This window comes from Salmo salar, chromosome 01, assembly GCF_965601325.2.
Source record: "Salmo salar chromosome 01, fSalSal1, whole genome shotgun sequence".
Lineage (NCBI taxonomy): Eukaryota > Metazoa > Chordata > Actinopteri > Salmoniformes > Salmonidae > Salmo > Salmo salar.
Window position 1 is genome coordinate 120,378,089 of NC_138291.1, and position 19,412 is coordinate 120,397,500.

The window sequence follows — 19,412 nt, forward strand, 5'->3', positions numbered from 1 at the left end:
CCCCATTCAAGGCAATTATGGATTAATGGGTAGATTGGCAGCCATTTGAGTGTACCCATGCCTAGGTTAAAAAATATACAGGTTAAGAGAAGAGGACTCTAATATCAATCAATCCTATGAAGAAACCTAGAGAGGAACCAGGCTCTGAGGTGTGGCCAGTCCTCTTCTGGCTGTGCTGGGTGGAGATTAGAAACCTAGAGAGGAACCAGGCTCTGAGGTGTGGCCAGTCCTCTTCTGGCTGCGCTGGGTGGAGATTAGAAACCTAGAGAGGAACCAGGCTCTGAGGTGTGGCCAGTCCTCTTCTGGCTGCGCTGGGTGGAGAATAGAAACCTAGAGAGGAACCAGGCTCTGAGGTGTGGCCAGTCCTCTTCTGGCTGCGCTGGGTGGAGATTAGAAACCTGGAGAGGAACCAGGCTCTGAGGTGTGGCCAGTCCTCTTCTGGCTGTGCTGGGTGGAGATTAGAAACCTGGAGAGGAACCAGGCTCTGAGGTGTGGCCAGTCCTCTTCTGGCTGTGCTGGGTGGAGATTAGAAACCTAGAGAGGAACCAGGCTCTGAGGTGTGGCCAGTCCTCTTCTGGCTGTGCTGGGTGTCTTTGCGCCAGTACTCAACAACAGAGCAGCTTCTGCATTCTGAATGACTAGGAGAGAATGGTAGCAGCACAACATAAACAGGAAGTTACTCATAAAAAAACAGCGTCTCTTTGCTGTATTAATTGAGTCTCTCTCTAGTCATGGGTTTTTTAAAAAGGTTTTGAAATCTCACAGGATCAACTTTGCTGTGCGCTCGAGGCTTCTTTTTTTTTTACAGTCTTGTCTCGAGGAAACTGTGCCTGACACGGTGATCTGAGCTATCTGATTGGCCAGCGTTAGGCCTGTAGATGCATTTGATTGATTCTCTGGGCCTGCCGGGTAGGCGGAGTTCTGACTTCAGACACATGAAATGGTTCAAAAATGGGAAGACTTTACCTTCCCGGCGACAGGGCTGCTGAATCAAGTGCACCTACCGCCAACACTTAAACAAAAAATTAGAATGCAAGGCTTTTATCATTGTTGTTTGTTTGTTTACAGAAATGTTTGGTGATCAACTGGACTGGTTGGTGACCACTGTTTTAGATGCTCTGCTTTTCACTGACAGGCAGCCAACATCTCAATAACCCACGTTGCTTTTCACTGACAGGCAGACATCTCAATAACCCACGTTGCTTTTCACTGACAGGCAGCCAACATCTCAATAACCCACGTTGCTTTTCACTGACAGGCAGACACATCTCAATAACCCACGTTGCTTTTCACTGACAGGCAGCCACATCTCAATAACCCACGTTGCTTTTCACTGACAGGCAGCCCACATCTCAATAACCCGCGTTGCTTTTCACTGACAGACAGCCACATCTCAATAACCCACGTTGCTTTTCGCTGACAGGCAGCCAACATCTCAATAACCCACGCTGCCCAAACTGAGGGATTCCCAACTAGGCATAATAGACCTACACGCTTGTGATCTGAAACAATCCACAGCTTCAAAAGAAGCGAATGATCCTCTGTGGCAAAGTCAAGTATTTTGAATGATGTTATTTATTTCTGTATAGACAGGAGTAATTATGTAATTGTGGCAAATGTATTTCAATTTATTTTAGGCTGCAGTGACCGGGTCATTCATTCCTGTTATGCAGTGCCTTTTTCTGTCCCCAGGAAATAACACCTCATATTCACTGTAAAATGTGTATTCCAAAGGGCTTTAAATAAAAAGGTAGGTGTCCTTTACCATAAAAACACAAAAGATATCGATCTCAATGGGAATTTTATTTGCATTTTTACAATTTTGTTTTCAGTGGATATAGTTTTTCCCCCCCAGGTGCTATTCATCAACTTCTATGAGAAATATAATCCATTAAATAATCAAATATTCAAAATATTTATTCATTATTTTATATTCCTACTTTAAATCTCTGTCATCAATTTTTTTTTTCTCTCTCATGATTATTGCATTTGTTGTTACTGTATTTAAGATGTTTTGTGTGTCCCAAATTTTACTTTCCACCCTGTTAGTTTGGCGTAATACTCCTTTAAAAAAAACAACAACAAAAAACACTCCGTCCCATAATGACATCACAATCAGGACGTGTCAATAACAGTGCAAAGCTACATTATGTATCAACAACTCGGTTTGATCTACATTTTAATGTTTCATGATGTTAGTCAGTATGGTCTCACTCTTAAAAATGTCCACACTGTTAGGCTAAATTAGATGAACATTTGATCATTTCAAATTGTGTTTGACAGAACAGTAAAAGAAATGTTCTTCAAGTGTTCACCATTATAGCTAGCTGGATCTTGATCAGTCACAGTGCTACGGCTTAAGTTAGCCTCCACATTTCCACCCTGTTAGGTTCCACCCTGTATATGCACCTAACAGGGTGAAACATGCACCTAACAGGTTGGACATTTTGTCAGAAAAATATAGAAAATGAATTACTAAATGTCAATATTTATTACTATTTACATATAATCAATGAAAGTTACATAATGGCCATCATCTATCCCTAATTTTCTGTGTCATGTATTATGTCATAAGGGGGAAGGTCTCTTTCAATGATTTCCTGTTTCTCTTTGTTGAAGACGTCCACAGCTCTGTTCACAACCCACTCCACGTCGACGCTCTCTCCCTGGGTTAAGGGAAGGCTGTGGAGAACTTGTTTCCGCAGGTCCTGGAGAAATCTGGTTTTGGATTCATTGAAGTGGGCTGCCAGAGACCTCATCCTCTCTGGGGGAAGATGATGTTCTGAACATAGAGGATGAAGAGTTGTGATATACTGGTGAGTATGTAAAGAAGTAAGGGAGGTAAGTGAGTCCAGAAACTTTCTACTTAGAAACCGACAATATAAACACAATCATTAATTCTCTCTGTGAAACATGCCTTGCCCCTATTAACTCTTGATTATGTTAAAAAGGTAGACTCAGCCAGATGACGTTGCAACAAGATTTTGAGACGAGCGCGACGCAAGACTTTGCTCCCATGCTCTTGTAACAGTGTAGGTTCCGTCCCTCTCTTCGCCCCAACCTGGGCTCGAACCAGGGACCCTCTGCACACATCAACAACTGACACCCCACGAAGCATCGTTACCCATCGCGCCACAAAAGCCGCGGCTCTTGCAGAGCAAGGGGAACAACCACTTCAGGTCTCAGAGCGAGTGACGTCACCGATTAAAACGCTATTAGCGCGCACCACCGCTAACTAGCTAGCCATTTCACATCGGTTACACTAGCACACAGTCAAGAGTATCTGACTATGTGTTACGAGTGAGCTTCACGCTGCTACGACGTGGTTGGTACTCATTCCAAAACAGAGAAGTTTAGTCGTCTCGTGCTTCAACACCTCTTAGTTGTTGTGGAAATGGACCGGATGTTGTGTTTATTTTGTGCGAGCAACGTCATCTCACTGAGTCTACCTTTAAGGGAGTGTAAACACCCAAATGTCCATGTGCTGTTCACCTCCACTTTGTTCGGCATGGCGGGTTTTAGGGATCGACTGCCAGTCGGCGTGTGGCTGACAACATTTTCCGCTTGCAAATTACGTCTGGCGTTCTGTTCAGAGTCGCTAAGTACTCTCAGCCGGAAAACGCTATCAGTGTGTGTGTGTGTGTGTGTGTGTGTGTGTGTGTGTGTGTGTGTGTGTGTGTGTGTGTGTGTGTGTGTGTGTGTGTGTGTGTGTGTGTGTGTGTGTGTGTGTGTGTGGGCTTTAAGAATCACAGTAAGGATGAATACTAACCTCTGGCCCCCTGCATGGCCTGTGAGACCAGGCGTCTGCAGGCCTGGTCAGCCTGGTGGACCACACTGGACACACATCTCTGACGATCAGCCTCCTACAGAATATAGGATACACCACAGCTCTGAGGGTCAGCCTCCTACAGAATACACCACAGCTCTGAGGGTCAGCCTCCTACAGAATATAGGATACACCACAGCGCTGAGGGTCAGCCTCCTACAGAATATAGGATACACCACAGCTCTGAGGGTCAGCCTCCTACAGAATATAGGATACACCACAGCTCTGAGGGTCAGCCTCCTACAGAATATAGGATACACCACAGCTCTGAGGGTCAGCCTCCTACAGAATATAGGATACACCACAGCTCTGAGGGTCAGCCTCCTACAGAATATAGGATACACCACAGCTCTGAGGGTCAGCCTCCTATAGAATATAGGATACACCACAGCTCTGAGGGTCAGCCTCCTACAGAATACACCACAGCTCTGACGGTCAGCCTCCTACAGAATATAGGATACACCACAGCTCTGAGGGTCAGCCTCCTACAGAATACACCACAGCTCTGAGGGTCAGCCTCCTACAGAATATAGGATACACCACAGCTCTGAGGGTCAGCCTCCTACAGAATATAGGATACACCACAGCTCTGAGGGTCAGCCTCCTACAGAATACACCACAGCTCGGACGGTCAGCCTCCTACAGAATATAGAATACACCACAGCTCTGAGGGTCAGCCTCCTACAGAATACACCACAGCTCTGAGGGTCAGCCTCCTACAGAATACACCACAGCTCTGACAGTCAGCCTCCTACAGAATATAGGATACACCACAGCTCTGAGGGTCAGCCTCCTACAGAATATAGGATACACCACAGCTCTTATGGTCAACCTCCTACAGAATACAGCAGAGGTCACGTTAACATGGTCAAACTGCTCATCACCATACTGTGAGCTGCTCTGCCTCCTACAGAATATAGGAGGGTTTTCATCGGCTATGAAAAGCCAACTGACATTTACTCCTGAGGTGCTGACCTGTTGCACCCTCAACAACCACTGTGATTATTATTATTATTTGACCCTGCTGGTCATCTATGAACATTTGAACATCTTGGCCATGTTCTGTTATAATCCCCACCCGGCACAGCCAGAAGAGGACTGGCCACCCCTCATAGCCTGGTTCCTCTCTAGGTTTCTTCCTAGGTTCTGGCCTTTCTAGGGAGGTTTTTCCTAGCCACCGTGCTTCTACATTGCTTGCTGTTTGGGGTTTTAGGCTGGGTTTCTGTACAGCACTTTGAGACATCAGCTGATGTAAGAAGGGCTTTATAAATACATTTGATTGATTGATTGATTTCACAGAAGTGGCAGTGGGTTCCATGAACTAACTATACCTTTTGCTCAGTGTTGTCCTGGACTGGCTCAATGGGTTCTCCAACGCAATAGAGATCACCTTCACCAACCTTTGGCTGAAGGAGACGGTGAAACACAAGGTTAATATACATAAATAGTAACACTTGATTACATTAACATCACATTTCCTGTCTGATTGATTGTGTAAGGAGACTCTTCCCTGGACTCACTCACATGTATTCTACGGTGAAGTGGTCTTTGCTGTCCAGAGTGACACTGCTCCCATGTGTTTCTCTGAGGGTTTGGAGGCTCCATGCGCTTGGCCATCTCTACTATAACATCGCTGGGTAAGGGCTGGGGCCTCAGCTGGTTTCTGCTGACACACGACTCCACGGGACAGTGGACGTACACCTGACAGAATCCCACAGAGTCTGTTTCAAAAGAGAAAAATGTCAATGTAGGCAAATAATATCTATGATTTACTAACTCATTAAAAATGACCACATAACGTTAACTGGTTAGGAGGAGATACGGGGCAATTCCACGGGTAACGGAATTACACTGAGATTCCGATTTAACACTATGCCAGTTCTGGACTTACTACATTTACACATCTAGTTTTTCTGGATCTATGTCAAGTAATGCAAGTGGAAGAAATGGCACAGCAGCCATTTTGGGAGGGGGTGTGGATGACCACACACCATAGCAGTCTCTGTATGCTAAACAAACAAAAAAACATTGATTTCAAAGTTTAACAAACCATACATACAATTCTATGCACAATGACTACTTGTTTGAACAATTTGCATAGTAAATAAATAAATAAAAACATTTACTGGAAAAACTGTGCAGATGCAAAAGTTTGGTAACAGAATTATGGTCAAATCTCCCTCAGTTTCATTCTGTTAACAAACTTTATCTGCACAGTTGTTCCTGTAAATGTGTGTTTGTTTTCTGTGGACATATTTAAAAGTAGTCCTTGGGTAAAGAGGTGTATGGTTTGTTTAGCTTTGAAATCATTGGTTTTGTTCGGTACACGTTTTAAAGCTCCAATATGTAACTTTTTGGGCCGACCAGACCAAATGCACATAGAAATGTGACTTTTGATCTGTCATTCTCATTGAAAGCAAGTCTTAGAAGTAGTAGATATGTTCTAGGTGTGCAATTTCTATGCTTCCCGTTCCTAAGTTTTGTTTTTGCATCTTGTACTTTCAGTTTTGTACACCAGCTTCAAACAGCTTAAAATACAATATTATCAAGACATTTCACAGCGTTTCAGATGGTACAATAACTCTACAACAGCGTTTCTGATCCAGAGTCATTTACAGTTAGTGAGTCATTTAGCAGATGCTCTGATCCAGAGTCATTTACAGTTAGTGAGTCATTTAGCAGACGCTCTGATCCAGAGTCATTTACAGTTAGTGAGTCATTTCACAGACGCTCTGATCCAGAGTCATTTACAGTTAGTGAGTCATTTAGCAGACGCTCTGATTCAGAGTCATTGACAGTTAGTGAGTCATTTAGCAGACGCTCTGATCCAGAGTCATTTACAGTTAGTGAGTCATTTAGCAGATGCTCTGATTCAGAGCCACTTACAGTTAGTGAGTCATTTAGTGAGATATGCATCTTGCAAGTGTGTAGATCTTTGTTTTGGTCGCACCAACAACAACTAGTTCCCGTAAAGATGCTGGGAAAGCCTAAATGTGCGGCAGCCTCCTCACTCGGTACAAAACAAGGACATAATATCTTTCTGAGTTTCCGCTGGTTTTTGTAGAAACACCTGGAACTGGAAACAGACATTTCTAAGATATTTTTTTCCCGATTTATTCGAGAACGAAGGAAGTATTGCCAAGAACAGGTTATTTGAAAACTCTTTGGCAGCCGGTTGCATGGGGCTTTCTTGGGCTCCCGAGTGGCGCAGCGGTCAATGGCACTGCAAGAGGCATCACTGCAGTCCCTGGTTCGATTCCAGGCTCTATCAATCAAATGTATTTATAAAGCCCTTTTTTTTACATCAGCAGATGTCACAAAGTGCTGAACAGAAACCCAGCCTAAAACCCCAAACAGCAAGTAATGCAGGTGTAGAAGCACACCCGGTCGTGATCAGAAGTCCCATAGGGCGGGACACCATTGGCCCAGCGTCGTCCGGGTTTAGCCAGTTAAGAATTTGTTCATAACTGACTTGCTTAGTTAAATAAAGGTTCGACTTTTTTATTGTAATGCCCAGTAATGGACACCAAAAATCTTTGGTTTTATCGCATTGCAAGCAAGATAATCTGTAGCTAAGAATTGCCCATAAAAAAATGGCAGTTTAACCAAAGTTTCTCATCAATTTAACATACGTTTCCTGGCCAGTTGGTACACCTCATTTCTCATGCTTGGATAGTAGAAGTTGTCATCCAGCAGAATGACGAGTGGTGGAGGTGGTCGATCTAAAGGTGACGGGTAAACCCGAGAAGACCCCACTGACGTCCCGCAGACCTGAGCGGCGTGAAGGAGACGGCTCCAGGAATCACTGTTGATCTGGTAGATGCTCGGTGGTAACTGTCCCAGCTCTGTAGGACTCTGTAGGAACTGTTCTACACACTGTAGCACCGCTTGTCTGTGCAACTTCCATTTACTTTGCTGAAAGACATTGGGGGTTTGGCAAGCACAGTGACATGAGGAATACATGCAGACAAACCTCTGTTGGCTATTTCAAATAGTATATCAATTAAACCTATGACGCATTTATATGGAAACTAACTCCATTTTTGATTCCTCTGGTAAAATGTTGTCTAATTGCAGTAGATTTACAGGCAGTGTAATGCAATAATGCAGATTTTGATTGAATTTCAGCACAAAAACATCCCAGTTGAGCATTTACGGTTCTCAGTAGTCTACATTGATATAAACAGGACTCAGTCTGGTAAAGTACCGTCTGCGATCGCGGTATATCCACTTCATCCTCGACTTCTTTCACATTGAAAGCGTCACCGGGAATCAGGTCGTCATAAGAAATGACGGCGGACCTCCATCCTCGTTGTGCGGTGAGAGGTGACCGCCTGTGCAAGCGTTGACTTCCCTGCTGCAGGTAAACCGCAGAGAACACACAAGCACATCGCAAATTAAAACACGATCTTCATTTAGATCCATCGACGGAAAGATGTGTCACCTTTGCAACAAACTATTTTTTGTTGTTGTTGAGGAAAGTCTTCTTCCTGATCCATAACAGGTCCACTTGTTAATCCAGTACTTCGATGGTGTTGTTGTTTGGGTAAATGTACTAGTTTATGGAACAGTGCTGCCTCCTATGGTGCTGGAGGTTCTACCAAACCAATGGCATGTTCAGAGGAATACAAAACACAGTACAGAAACAAAGACAAGGCTAAAACTGATTCTCCAACACAAATCCCCGATCATAGTTGAAGGCGATGTCATGTCGATGTTGGTTAGATAAACTCATGCGTATAAACACGTCTAAGGGTCCTCTCGCGTCGAACTGCGCATGTGCCAGCCGTCTTAAAGGCACTCTGACAAATCAAATCAAATGTTTTTTGGTCACATACACATATTTAGCAGACGTTATTGTGGGTCTCTCGAAATGCTTGTGTTTCTAGCTCCAACAGTGCAGTAGTATCTAACAAATGGTAAACTGTATGTAATTAAGAAATATATAAAGACAAGCAAGTGTAAGCGATGTGAAATGGCTAGTTGCAAGGGCCGCGGCTTTTGTGGCGCGATGGGTAACGATGCTTCGTGGGGTGTCAGTTGTTGATGTGTGCAAGGGTCCCTGGTTCGAGCCCAGGTTGGGGCGAAGAGAGGGACGGAACCTACACTGTTACACAATGTTGGAGTGGTATTGACTAAAAAACAGTATATACATATGAAATGAGTAAACCAGTATGTAAACATTATTAAAGTGATCAGTGATTCCATGTCTATGTATATGGGACAGCAGCCTCTAATGTGCAGGGTTGAGTAACTGGGTGGTAGCTGGCTAGTGATGGCCTTCAGATAGATGTTTTTCAGTCTCTCGGGTCCCAGCTGCACCTGTACTGACCTCACCTTCTGGATGATAGCGGGCTGAACGGGCCGTGGCTCGGCTGGTTGATGTCCTTGATTATCTTTTTGGCCTTCCTGTGACATCGGGTGCTGTAGGTGTCCTGGAGGGCAGGCAGTGTTCCCCCGGTGATGCGTTGTGCTGACCGCACCACCCTCTGGAGAGCCATGCGGTTGCGGGCAGTGCAGTTGCCGTACCAGGCGGTGATACAGCCCGACAGGATGCTCTCAATTATGCATCTGCAAAAGTTTGTGAGGGTTTTAGGGGCCGAGCTGAATTTCTCCAGCATCCTGTTGCACCTTCTTTACCCCACTGTCTGTGTGGACCATTTCGTATTGTCAGTGATGTGTACACCAAGGAACTTTAAGTTTTAAACATTCTCCACTGTGGTCCCCTAGATGTGGACAGGGGTGTGCTCCCTCTGTTGGGTTTGACGAAAATGAAGACGTGTCAGTTTGTCACTTTCACGATGGAGTTAAAACATGTTCAACTACTTAGACATCGGCTCGAAACTAGGTTTTACTTTTTTATATTTCAAGAAAATTAATAACTAAAGAATAATTTTTCACTCCCCCTCTCATTGACTCTAATATTCAGGCGAGCAGAACCTCGCGACTTCCTTAGTCAGAATCAGGGGGGGGGGGGGGGGGGGGGGGGGAAGTAAGGTGGTAAGGTATCCCGGCAAAATAAAGTGAGGGTATGCCAAACCGGTAAAACATGAGCCCATCACAATAATTAAAACTAAATGTTAAGAAAATTGTAGCCTATTACAATTTTTTTTAACCATTACCACATGTAAGAGGCATGTGGTGGGTGGTATAGAAAACAGGTGGTATAGATTATGCTCCAAAATGCCATGTGTTTCGATAAGAACACTGACATTTTCCAAGGCAGAGATGAGTGGCAGATACCGAGATGCACGAGGACAGCAGTGGACGCATAAATTCTGGCCTAATGACAATAGCCAGCCAAAATGTCATTACCCCTTTTTGTTGCTGTTGTGTAACCGATGTCTTTTTCCGTTCACCACTGTTTAGAGGCTTGAAAGGTGTTTGTGAGGGAATGAACGTGAGTGGGTAGTCTAGTAGAGAATGTTTGACAATCAGATGAAAACATGACTGGTTGTGTTTATGCCACAATAAAAAGGTAATACATTAAGTTAAATGACAAATCTTGATCGCCAGGCCCACAGAGATCCTATTGAATTAATAGGATCTCTGGGTTCTATATGAAATTCTATGATTCGGCCCATAACACATGCTGGTGTAAAGTGTTAACAAATAGGATGTCCGGTACCTGGAATAAATTAATTATACTTTGACCCCTGGTTAGAATACCACATAAGTATTCAGACTCTTTACTCAGTACTTTGTTGAAGCACCTTTGGCAACGATTACAGCCTCGAGTCTTCTTGGGTATGACGCTACAAGCTTGGCACACCTGTATTTTGGGGAGTTTCTCCCATCCTTCTCTGTAGATCCTCTGAAGCTCTGTCAGGTTGAATGGGGAACGTCACTGCACATCTATTTTCAGGTCTATCCAGAGATGTTCGATCGGGTTCAAGTCCGGGCTCTGGCTGGGCCACTCAAGGATATTTAGAAACTTGTCCCGAAGCCACTCATGCGTTGTCTTGGCTGTGTTCTTAGAGTTGTTGTCCTGTTGGAAGGTGAACCTTCACCCCAGTCTGAGGTCCTGAGCGCTCTGGAGCAGGTTTTCATCAAGGATCTCTCTGTACTTGACTCAGTTAATCGCTCTCTCGATCTCCACAGTATGATGTTGCCACCACCATGCTTCACCGTAGGGATGGTGCCAGGTTTCCACCAGACGTGATGCTTCACCTTCCAGAAGGACAACCATCTCCACAGAGGAACTCTGGAGCTCTGTCAGAGTGACCATCAGGTTCTTGGTCACCTCCCTGATCAAGGCCCTTCTCCCCTGAATGCTCAGTTTGGCTGGGCAGTCAGCTCTTAGAAGAGTCTTGGTGGTTCCAAACTTCTTCCATTTAAGAATGATGGATGCCACCGTGTTCTTGGGGACCTTCAATGCTGCAGAAATTGTTGGGTTCCCTTCCCTAGATCTGTGGCTTGACACAATCCTGTCTCGGAGCTCTACTGACAATTCCTTCGACCTCATGGCTTGGTTTTTGTTCTGAGATGCACTGTCAACTGTAGGATCTTATATAGACAGGTGTGTGCCTTTCCAAATCCTGTCCAATCAATTTAATTTAGCACAGGTGGACTCCAATCAAGTTGTAGAAACATCTCAAAGATGATCAATGGAAACAGGATGCACCTGAACTCAATATGAGTCTCATAGCAAATTGTCTGAATACTTATTTTTTTAGAAATGTGCAAAAACCTCTAAACCTGTTTTCACTTTGTCATTATGGGGTATTGTGTGTAGATTGGGGCGGCAGGTAGCCTAGTGGTTAGAGGGTTGGGCCAGTAACTGAAAGGTTGCAAGATCAAATCCCCGAGCTGACAAGGTAAAAAATGTGTCCTTCTGCCCCTGAACAAGGCAGTTAACCCACTGTTCCCCGGTAGCCCGTCATTGAAAATAAGATTTTTTTCTTAACTGACTTGCCTAGTTAAAAAATTTTTTTTTTCAAAATACAAAATTTAGAATAAGACTAACGTAAAAGAAATGGAGAAAGTCAAGGGGTCTGAATACTTTCCAAATGCACTATATATATATATATATATATATATATATATATATATATATATATATATATATATATATATATATATATATATATATATATGTTATTTTATACTCCTTTTTTATAGCCATGTTATTTTATACTTTATTCACTGTGTATTTATTCACTATTTAAAAAAATAAGATATAACTTATCTTTAACTCTGCGTTGTTGGAAAATAACCTGTAAGTAAGCATTTCCACTGTTAGTCTACACCTGTTAGTCTACAAAGTATGTGAGAAATAATTTGATTTGACTTTTCAAACCCCGGCATGGTCTGTTTCACAAGCGTTACCAGAAATCTGGTGATGTTGAGCCTCTGGGTTTAGAAACTCGGATAATATTCTACTGTACCTCGGAATAATACACAGGCCTAATGATACACAGGAAAATAAAAGGCGAGAAATCTAATATTCAATATTTATTATGAGTAACATTTAAATATTAAAAAAACTCTTGTAAACAGCTCATAAAATAAATTGAGCCTTTCTGGAACTTAACAATATCAACAATATGTATATTTCTATTATTACAAAATATGTTACCTTCATTTCTGTAGTATAATGTAAAAAGCAATATCTTAAAAAGTCCCTGTCACCAAATCATGTTCGTGCAATAAAATGTTTAAAAATTGAGATATCCACAAACTAACATACAATCTGAGTAAAAATCCAAAATATGCAATTTACAATAACGAGTAAAGGAAGAGCCCCATTATGTTCAAAGGGGTGTTTGTGTCAGGGTCAATGCTTGGGAGGGATGGGTTTGGGAACACCTGGTCCTTGCTGGGGGAGAGGCGGCTGCGTGGCAGGAGGTTGGTTCCAATTGTTGTTTTCTCCATACCTAAGTGACATATTAAAACAAAATCCAACATTACAAATAAAATATACAACTAAGGCATATGTAATATGACACTTTTACCCCCCCCCCCCCAAATGAAAGTCAAAATATGCTATGATAAAGCATTAATAACCTGGGTCCTGAGGTAGAGGATGGTGGATATGTAGGCATTGGCTAGAAACAGATGAAGAGAGCAGAATTACTACAACATGTAAAATGATTAATAAGTCACTTACTGGAAAAGGTCCTAGATCTGTTTGTGTTGTATAGCCCACTCCCATGACCAGGCTAGATCTGTTTGTGTTGTATAGCCCACTCCCATGACCAGGCTAGATCTGTTTGTGTTGTATAGTCTATTCCCATGACCAGGATAGACCTGTTTGTGTTGTATAGCCACTCCCATGTCCCCATGTAAGACATAGTAGGGTCTGAAATGATTTACCCCCTTAACAAAGACATAGTAGGGTCTGAAATGATTTACCCCCTTAAAGATGAGCAAAAAACTATAAAATAAATCATTAAAATATTGAGCTATATTGTATGCAAAAAAACTATTTTTTTTTCTCAAAAGGTAGGGTAAAAATGGACAACCCTGTTATCAATACCTCACTTTGTGAGGATAACAGCACTGAGCATTTTTTCATATTTGTCACATGCGCCGAATACAACAGGTGTAGTTGACCTCACCGTGAAATGCTGAATACAACAGGTGTAGTAGACCTCACCGTGAAATGCTGAATACAACAGGTGTAGTAGACCTCACCGTGAAATGCAGAATACAACAGGTGTAGTAGACCTCACCGTGAAATGCAGAATACAACAGGTGTAGTAGACCTCCCCGTGAAATGCCGAATACAACAGGTGTAGTAGACCTCCCCGTGAAATGCCGAATACAACAGGTGTAGTAGACCTCCCCGTGAAATGCCGAATACAACAGGTGTAGTAGACCTCCCCGTGAAATGCCGAATACAACAGGTGTAGTAGACCTCACCGTGAAATGCCGAATACAACAGGTGTAGTAGACCTCACAGTGAAATGCTTACTGACAAGTCCTTATCCAACAATGCATTAGGAGGGATCTCAGACCAGTCCTCCATACAGAACCCATACAGATCCTTGATATCCCTTGTCTGCTCCAACGGACTACCCTCCTCAATTCAAAACCACAGGTTTTCAATGGATTTCAAGGCCGGAGACTGAGATGACGATTGCAAAACGTTGATTATGTAGCCAAATAACAATTTCTTAGTGGATACGGATGTATGCTTGGGGTTATTGTCTTGCTGGAAGAGCCACTTATGGTCAAGTTTCAGCCTCCTCACAGAGTCAACCAGGTTTTTTTGGGCTAAAATGTCTTGGTACTGGGTAAAGTTCATAATGCCGTTGACCTTAACAAGGACCCCCAGAACCAGTGGAAGCTAAATAGCCCCATAACATCACAGATCCACCACCATATTTTACAAGTAGGTAAGGGGTTATTTTCCGCTCATGCATTCTCAGACACACCGAACCCACCACTGGTGTACGTGGCCTGTATTTTCATCTGACCAAAGCAACATACATAATCAACGTTTTGCAATGGCCATCTCAGTCTCCGGACTTGAAATCCATTGAAAACCTGTGGTTTGAATTGAGGAGGGTGGTCCATAAGCACAGAGAAAGAATATAAAGAATCTGTAAGGGTTCTGTATGGAGGACTGGTCTAAGATCCCTCCTAATGTGTTCTGTATGGAGGACTGGTCTAAGATCCCTCCTCATGTGTTCTGTATGGAGGACTGGTCTAAGATCCCTCCCAATGTGTTCTCCAACTCATAAAATATTTAATAAAAAGGCTCAGTGCTGTTATCCTCACAAGGTCAGGTTCCCCAAAGATATTGAAAACAGGGGTGTCAATCATTTTGACCCGTACCTCTGAGAATGATGTATTAAATAATATAATTTCATAAAAAAAAAAAAAAAAATAGATCAGTATTTGAATTTTTTATTTTGTGGTCATTTTTGCTCATCTTTATCAAGGGTGTCAATATCAGATCCCACTGTACATGCAGTGGAACAGTTTACCCGAGGGGGTGGGGCCTGTGTTGCCGGGAGAACAGTTTACCCGAGGGGGTGGGGCCTGTGTTGCCGGGAGAACAGTTTACCCGAGGGGGTGGGGCCTGTGTTGCCGGGAGAACAGTTTACCCGAGGGGGTGGGGCCTGTGTTGCCGGGAGAACAGTTTACCCGAGGGGGTGGGGCCTGTGTTGCCGGGAGAACAGTTTACCCGAGGGGGTGGGGCCTGTGTTGCTGGGGTAGGTGGAGTTGGTTGTTTCGGGACATTGCCATTCGCTTGGCCAGTCGCTGTGTTCCCTGACCTGCGTACATTAGAAATCATCATGTGAAATGCAACAGCTGTGACCGGGAGAAAGTCACCCAGTTTTACATACTATATTCTTTTAAATCTCATACAATTTCTATGTTACACAACCTGTTAAACTAATCAAAGAAGTGCCACCATCTAGGTTTGTAAGGTTTTGTGATGAGATGAACCCAATTTACAGAGACAAGAATCTTTATTGACATTTTGTTGGTTTACTCAAGCTAGGCGTCCATAAGCTACAGTTGAAGTCGAAAGTTTACATCCACTTAGGTTGGAGTCATTAAAACTTGTTTTTCAACCACTCCACACATTTCTTGTCAACAAACTATAGTTTTGGCAAGTCGGTTAGGACATCTACTTTGTGCATGACAAGTTATTTTTCCAACAATTGTTTACAGACAGATTATTTCACTTACAATTCACTGTATCACAATTCCAGTGGGTCAGAAGTTTACATACACTAAGTTGACTGTGCCTTTAAACAGCTTCTGATAGGCTAATTGACATCATTTGAGTCAATTGGAGGTGTACCTGTGGATGTATTTCAAGGCCTACCTTGAAACTCAGTGCCTCTTTGCTTGACATCATGGGAAAATCAAAAGAAAATCAGTCAAGACCTCAGAAAGAAAAGTGTAGACCTCCACAAGTCTGGTTCATCCTTGGGAGCAATTTCCAAACGCCTGAAGGTACCATGTTCATCTGTACAAACAATAGTACGCAAGTATAAACACCATGGGACCACACAGCCATCATACCTCTCAGGAAGGAGCCGCGTTCTGTCTCCTAGAGACGAACGTACTTTGGTGCGAAAAGTGCAAATCAATCCCAGAACAACAGCAAAGGACACTGTGAAGATGCTGGAGGAAACGGGTACAAAAGTATCTATATCCACAGTAAAACGAGTCCTATATCGACATAACCTGAAAGGCCGCTCAGCAAGGAAGAAGCCAATGCTCCAAAACCACCATAAAAAAGCCAGACTACGGTTTGCAACTGCACATGGGGACAAAGATTGTACTTTTTGGAGAAATGTCCTCTGGTCTGATGAAACAAAAATAGAACGGTTTGGCCATAATGACCATCGTTATGTTTGGAGGAAAAAAGGGGAGGCTTGCAAGCCGAAGAACACCATCCCAACCGTGAAGCACGGGGGTGGCAGCATCATGTTGTGGGGTGCTTTGCTGCAGGAGGGACTGGTGCACTTCACAAAATAGATGGCATCATGAGGAGGAAAATTATGTGGATATATTGAAGCAACATCTCAAGACATCAGTCAGGAAGTTAAAGCTTGGTCGCAAATGAGTCTTCTAAATGGACAATGACCCCAAGCATACTTCCAAAGTTGTGGCAAAATGGCTTAAGGACAACACAGTCAAGGTATTGGAGTGGCCATCACAAAGCCCTGACCTCAATCCTATAGAAAATGTGTGGGCAGAACTGAAAAAGTGTGTGCGAGCAAGGAGGCCTACAAACCTGACTCAGTTACACCAGCTCTGTCAGGAGGAATGGGCCAAAATTCACCCATCTTATTGTGGGTAGCTTGTCGAAGTTTACCCAAAACATTTGACCCAAGTTAAACAATTCAAAGGCAATGCTACCAAATACTAATTGAGTGTCTGTAAACTTCTGACCCACTGGGAATGTGATGAAAGAAATTAAAGCTGAAATAAATCTCTACTATTATTCTGACATTTCACATTCTTAAAATAAAGTGGTGATCCTGACTGACCTAAAACAGGGAATTTTTACTAGGATTAAATGTCAGGAATTGTGAAAAACTGAGTTTAAATGTATTTGGCTAAGGTGTATGTAAACTTCCAACTTCAACTAAGTGTCCATAGCTAGGTGTCCATCCAATTAGCGATAGATTTTCAGAGGAATACTCTAGAATCCGCATTACGAAAATATGCAAATATTTCCACCAAATATACTTTTTTTGCTGATAAAAATCAGTGCGTGATGACAGTGCACACAAAATGTACTTCTTCGCTAAAGTATTCAAGTAACGAATAAAACTTGAATTCGGTACAAAAAAGTCATAACCGATTAAAAAAAATCTATGAAATATATATATATATATATATATATATATCTCTATCTATCTATATCTATATATATATTAAACAATTTTTAATCGGTTATGACTTTACTCACATATAAACCGTGATGATAGTCATTGTTTATATCCATGTTTGGGTTTACCTAGAGCGTCTGGAGCGTGGTCCTTTGAGGCATCTTTCCAGGGTATCCCTTCTAAACACATAGAGCAGCACTAACACCAGCAGGACCAGGATGGGAACCACCAGCAGGAAGAATATCAGCAGGCCGTCCCTCAGGGAATAATCTGGGAGCAGCAGAGGGATAGTTATTAGTGAAGATCAGCAGGCCGTCCCTCAGGAAATGAACAGTACCTATCTATAATGACAGGCAGGCAGGTAGAGAGAGGAAAGGTGTGCAGTGAACAGTACCTATCTATAATGACAGGCAGGTAGGTAGAGAGAGGAAAGGTGTGCAGTGAACAGTACCTATCTATAATGACAGGCAGGCAGGTAGAGACAGGAAAGGTGTGCAGTGAACAGTACCTATCTATAATGACAGGCAGGCAGGTAGAGACAGGAAAGGTGTGCAGTGAACAGTACCTATCTATAATGACAGGCAGGCAGGTAGAGACAGGAAAGGTGTGCAGTGAACAGTACCCATCTATAATGACAGGCAGGCAGGTAGAGAGAGGAAAGGTGTGCAGTGAACAGTACCTATCTATAATGACAGGTAGGTAGAGAGAGGAAAGGTGTGCAGTGAACAATACCTATCTATAATGACAGGCAGGCAGGTAGAGAGAGGAAAGGTGTGCAGTACCTATCTGAGCAGGCCCGCTGTCCACACTGCCCCCTCTCCCTGACTTGGCACAGTCAGGAGGTCCCCAGCCGTCATTACAGTGGCAGTGGCCCAGGTTGTTACACACCTGGAGGAGATATACCAATCAATTAACCAATCAACCAACCAATGCAATAGACACAGGCCTCTCTCCCCAGAAGAGACCATCAGATAGCCTGTAACACGTGATGTTATCAACCCCTTCTAGAGGACGAGACCTCTCCCCAGAAGAGACCATCAGATAACACGTGATGTATCCAACCCCTTCTAGAGGACGAGACCTCTCCCCAGAAGAGACCATCAGATAGCCTGTAACACGTGATGTATCCAACCCCTTCTAGAGGACGAGACCTTCTCTTACCCCGCGGCTGTTACATGTGTTGTTGGCATCACAGTGGAGGTTCACAGACAGTAGAGCTGAGGCATTCACACACTGGAAGTCAAGACAGGCCTGGAAGAAAAGACATGAGTACTGGATATTATCTCTGGATTCAAACAAACCTCCCACAGCAATGTCTACAAAGCATTATTGTTCTCCTACTGGGTCAACACACACCACCCACCCTGTCACCACCCACCCTGTGGAAGAAGTGGCTCAACACACACACACACACACACACACACACACACACACACACACACACACACACACACACACCACCCGCCCTGTCAACACACACCACCCACCCTGTGAAAGAAGTGACATCTTAGAAAGACAGAAAGGGACAAAGACGAAGACACACACCGAAACCAAAATGATCATCTATAAGCCTCACCATCCCCTTGGCACAGGGGCTGCCCTGGTTGACATAGGCAGGGTCCAGAACATCGGTGCCGAGGTTAAAGTCTGCGTTGACACATGAAGAACCGTCAATGATCTGGTTACTGACGGAGCCTCCAGGAGGGGGGTTGTTGGTGTCTACGTTAGTGCACTGTACCTTCCCACACATGGCATTACTGCAGGGACACAGTGGAGACAGGGAAGGCGTCAGTAGTGGCTCTACGCCCCGGGGGGGGGGGGGCTGGGCTCTACGCTCCCGCCCCCAGGGGCAAGAATGTGAATGGCAAAATAACAAATATAAATTCACTAAGACATACAATACCAGTCAAAAGTTTGGACACACCTACTCATTCAAGGGTTTTTCTTTATTTTGAATATTTTCTACATTGTAGAATAATAGTGAAGACATCAAAACTAGGAAATAACACATATGGAATCATGTAATAACCAAAAATTGTTAAAACAAATCCAAATATATTTGATATATTTTACAGAGCCACCCTTTGCCTTGACATTCAGAAAATAGTCAAAATTAAGAAAAACCTTAGAATGAGTAGGTGTTCTAAAACTTTTGACTGGTAGTGTAAGTAAAGAAATATTTCTTATCTTACTTTTGCATCAATTATGAATGTTGATGACAAATTCAGATCACTTACGCCAAACTACATTTCACGTAGGTCCCTGATGATGTCATTCCACAG

The 19,412-nt window shown here is 43.3% G+C and overlaps 1 protein-coding gene and 1 pseudogene across 5 annotated transcripts in view; both read right to left on the reverse strand.

Moving 5' to 3' along the window:
- Positions 1–1,782: 1,782 nt before the first annotated feature.
- LOC106575473 (L-seryl-tRNA(Sec) kinase-like) lies at positions 1,783–8,574 on the reverse strand (annotated as a pseudogene). Its single transcript, XR_014394621.1, has 6 exons — positions 8,034–8,574; positions 7,459–7,741; positions 5,351–5,547; positions 5,158–5,232; positions 3,770–3,863; positions 1,783–2,782 (listed from the first exon to the last, which is right to left on the reverse strand). The product of XR_014394621.1 is annotated as an L-seryl-tRNA(Sec) kinase-like (transcript).
- Positions 8,575–12,265: 3,691 nt separating this feature from the next.
- Positions 12,266–19,412, reverse strand: part of LOC106613909 (disintegrin and metalloproteinase domain-containing protein 9) — a 30,232-nt gene continuing 23,085 nt past the window's right edge. For 3 of the 4 annotated variants that reach the window (XM_045687782.2, XM_045687781.2, XM_045687796.2), the window contains 8 exons: positions 19,368–19,412; positions 18,707–18,887; positions 18,292–18,381; positions 17,913–18,018; positions 17,259–17,400; positions 14,921–15,051; positions 12,833–12,873; positions 12,266–12,702 (listed from right to left, as the gene is read on the reverse strand). The exon at positions 19,368–19,412 is cut by the window's right edge and continues 64 nt beyond it. In XM_045687782.2, the coding sequence (XP_045543738.1) occupies positions 12,580–12,702; positions 12,833–12,873; positions 14,921–15,051; positions 17,259–17,400; positions 17,913–18,018; positions 18,292–18,381; positions 18,707–18,887; positions 19,368–19,412 (859 nt within the window). In that variant the 3' untranslated portion in view covers positions 12,266–12,579. The remainder of the gene's footprint in view (positions 12,703–12,832; positions 12,874–14,920; positions 15,052–17,258; positions 17,401–17,912; positions 18,019–18,291; positions 18,382–18,706; positions 18,888–19,367) is intronic. The other variant, XM_045687784.2, reaches the window with a different exon arrangement.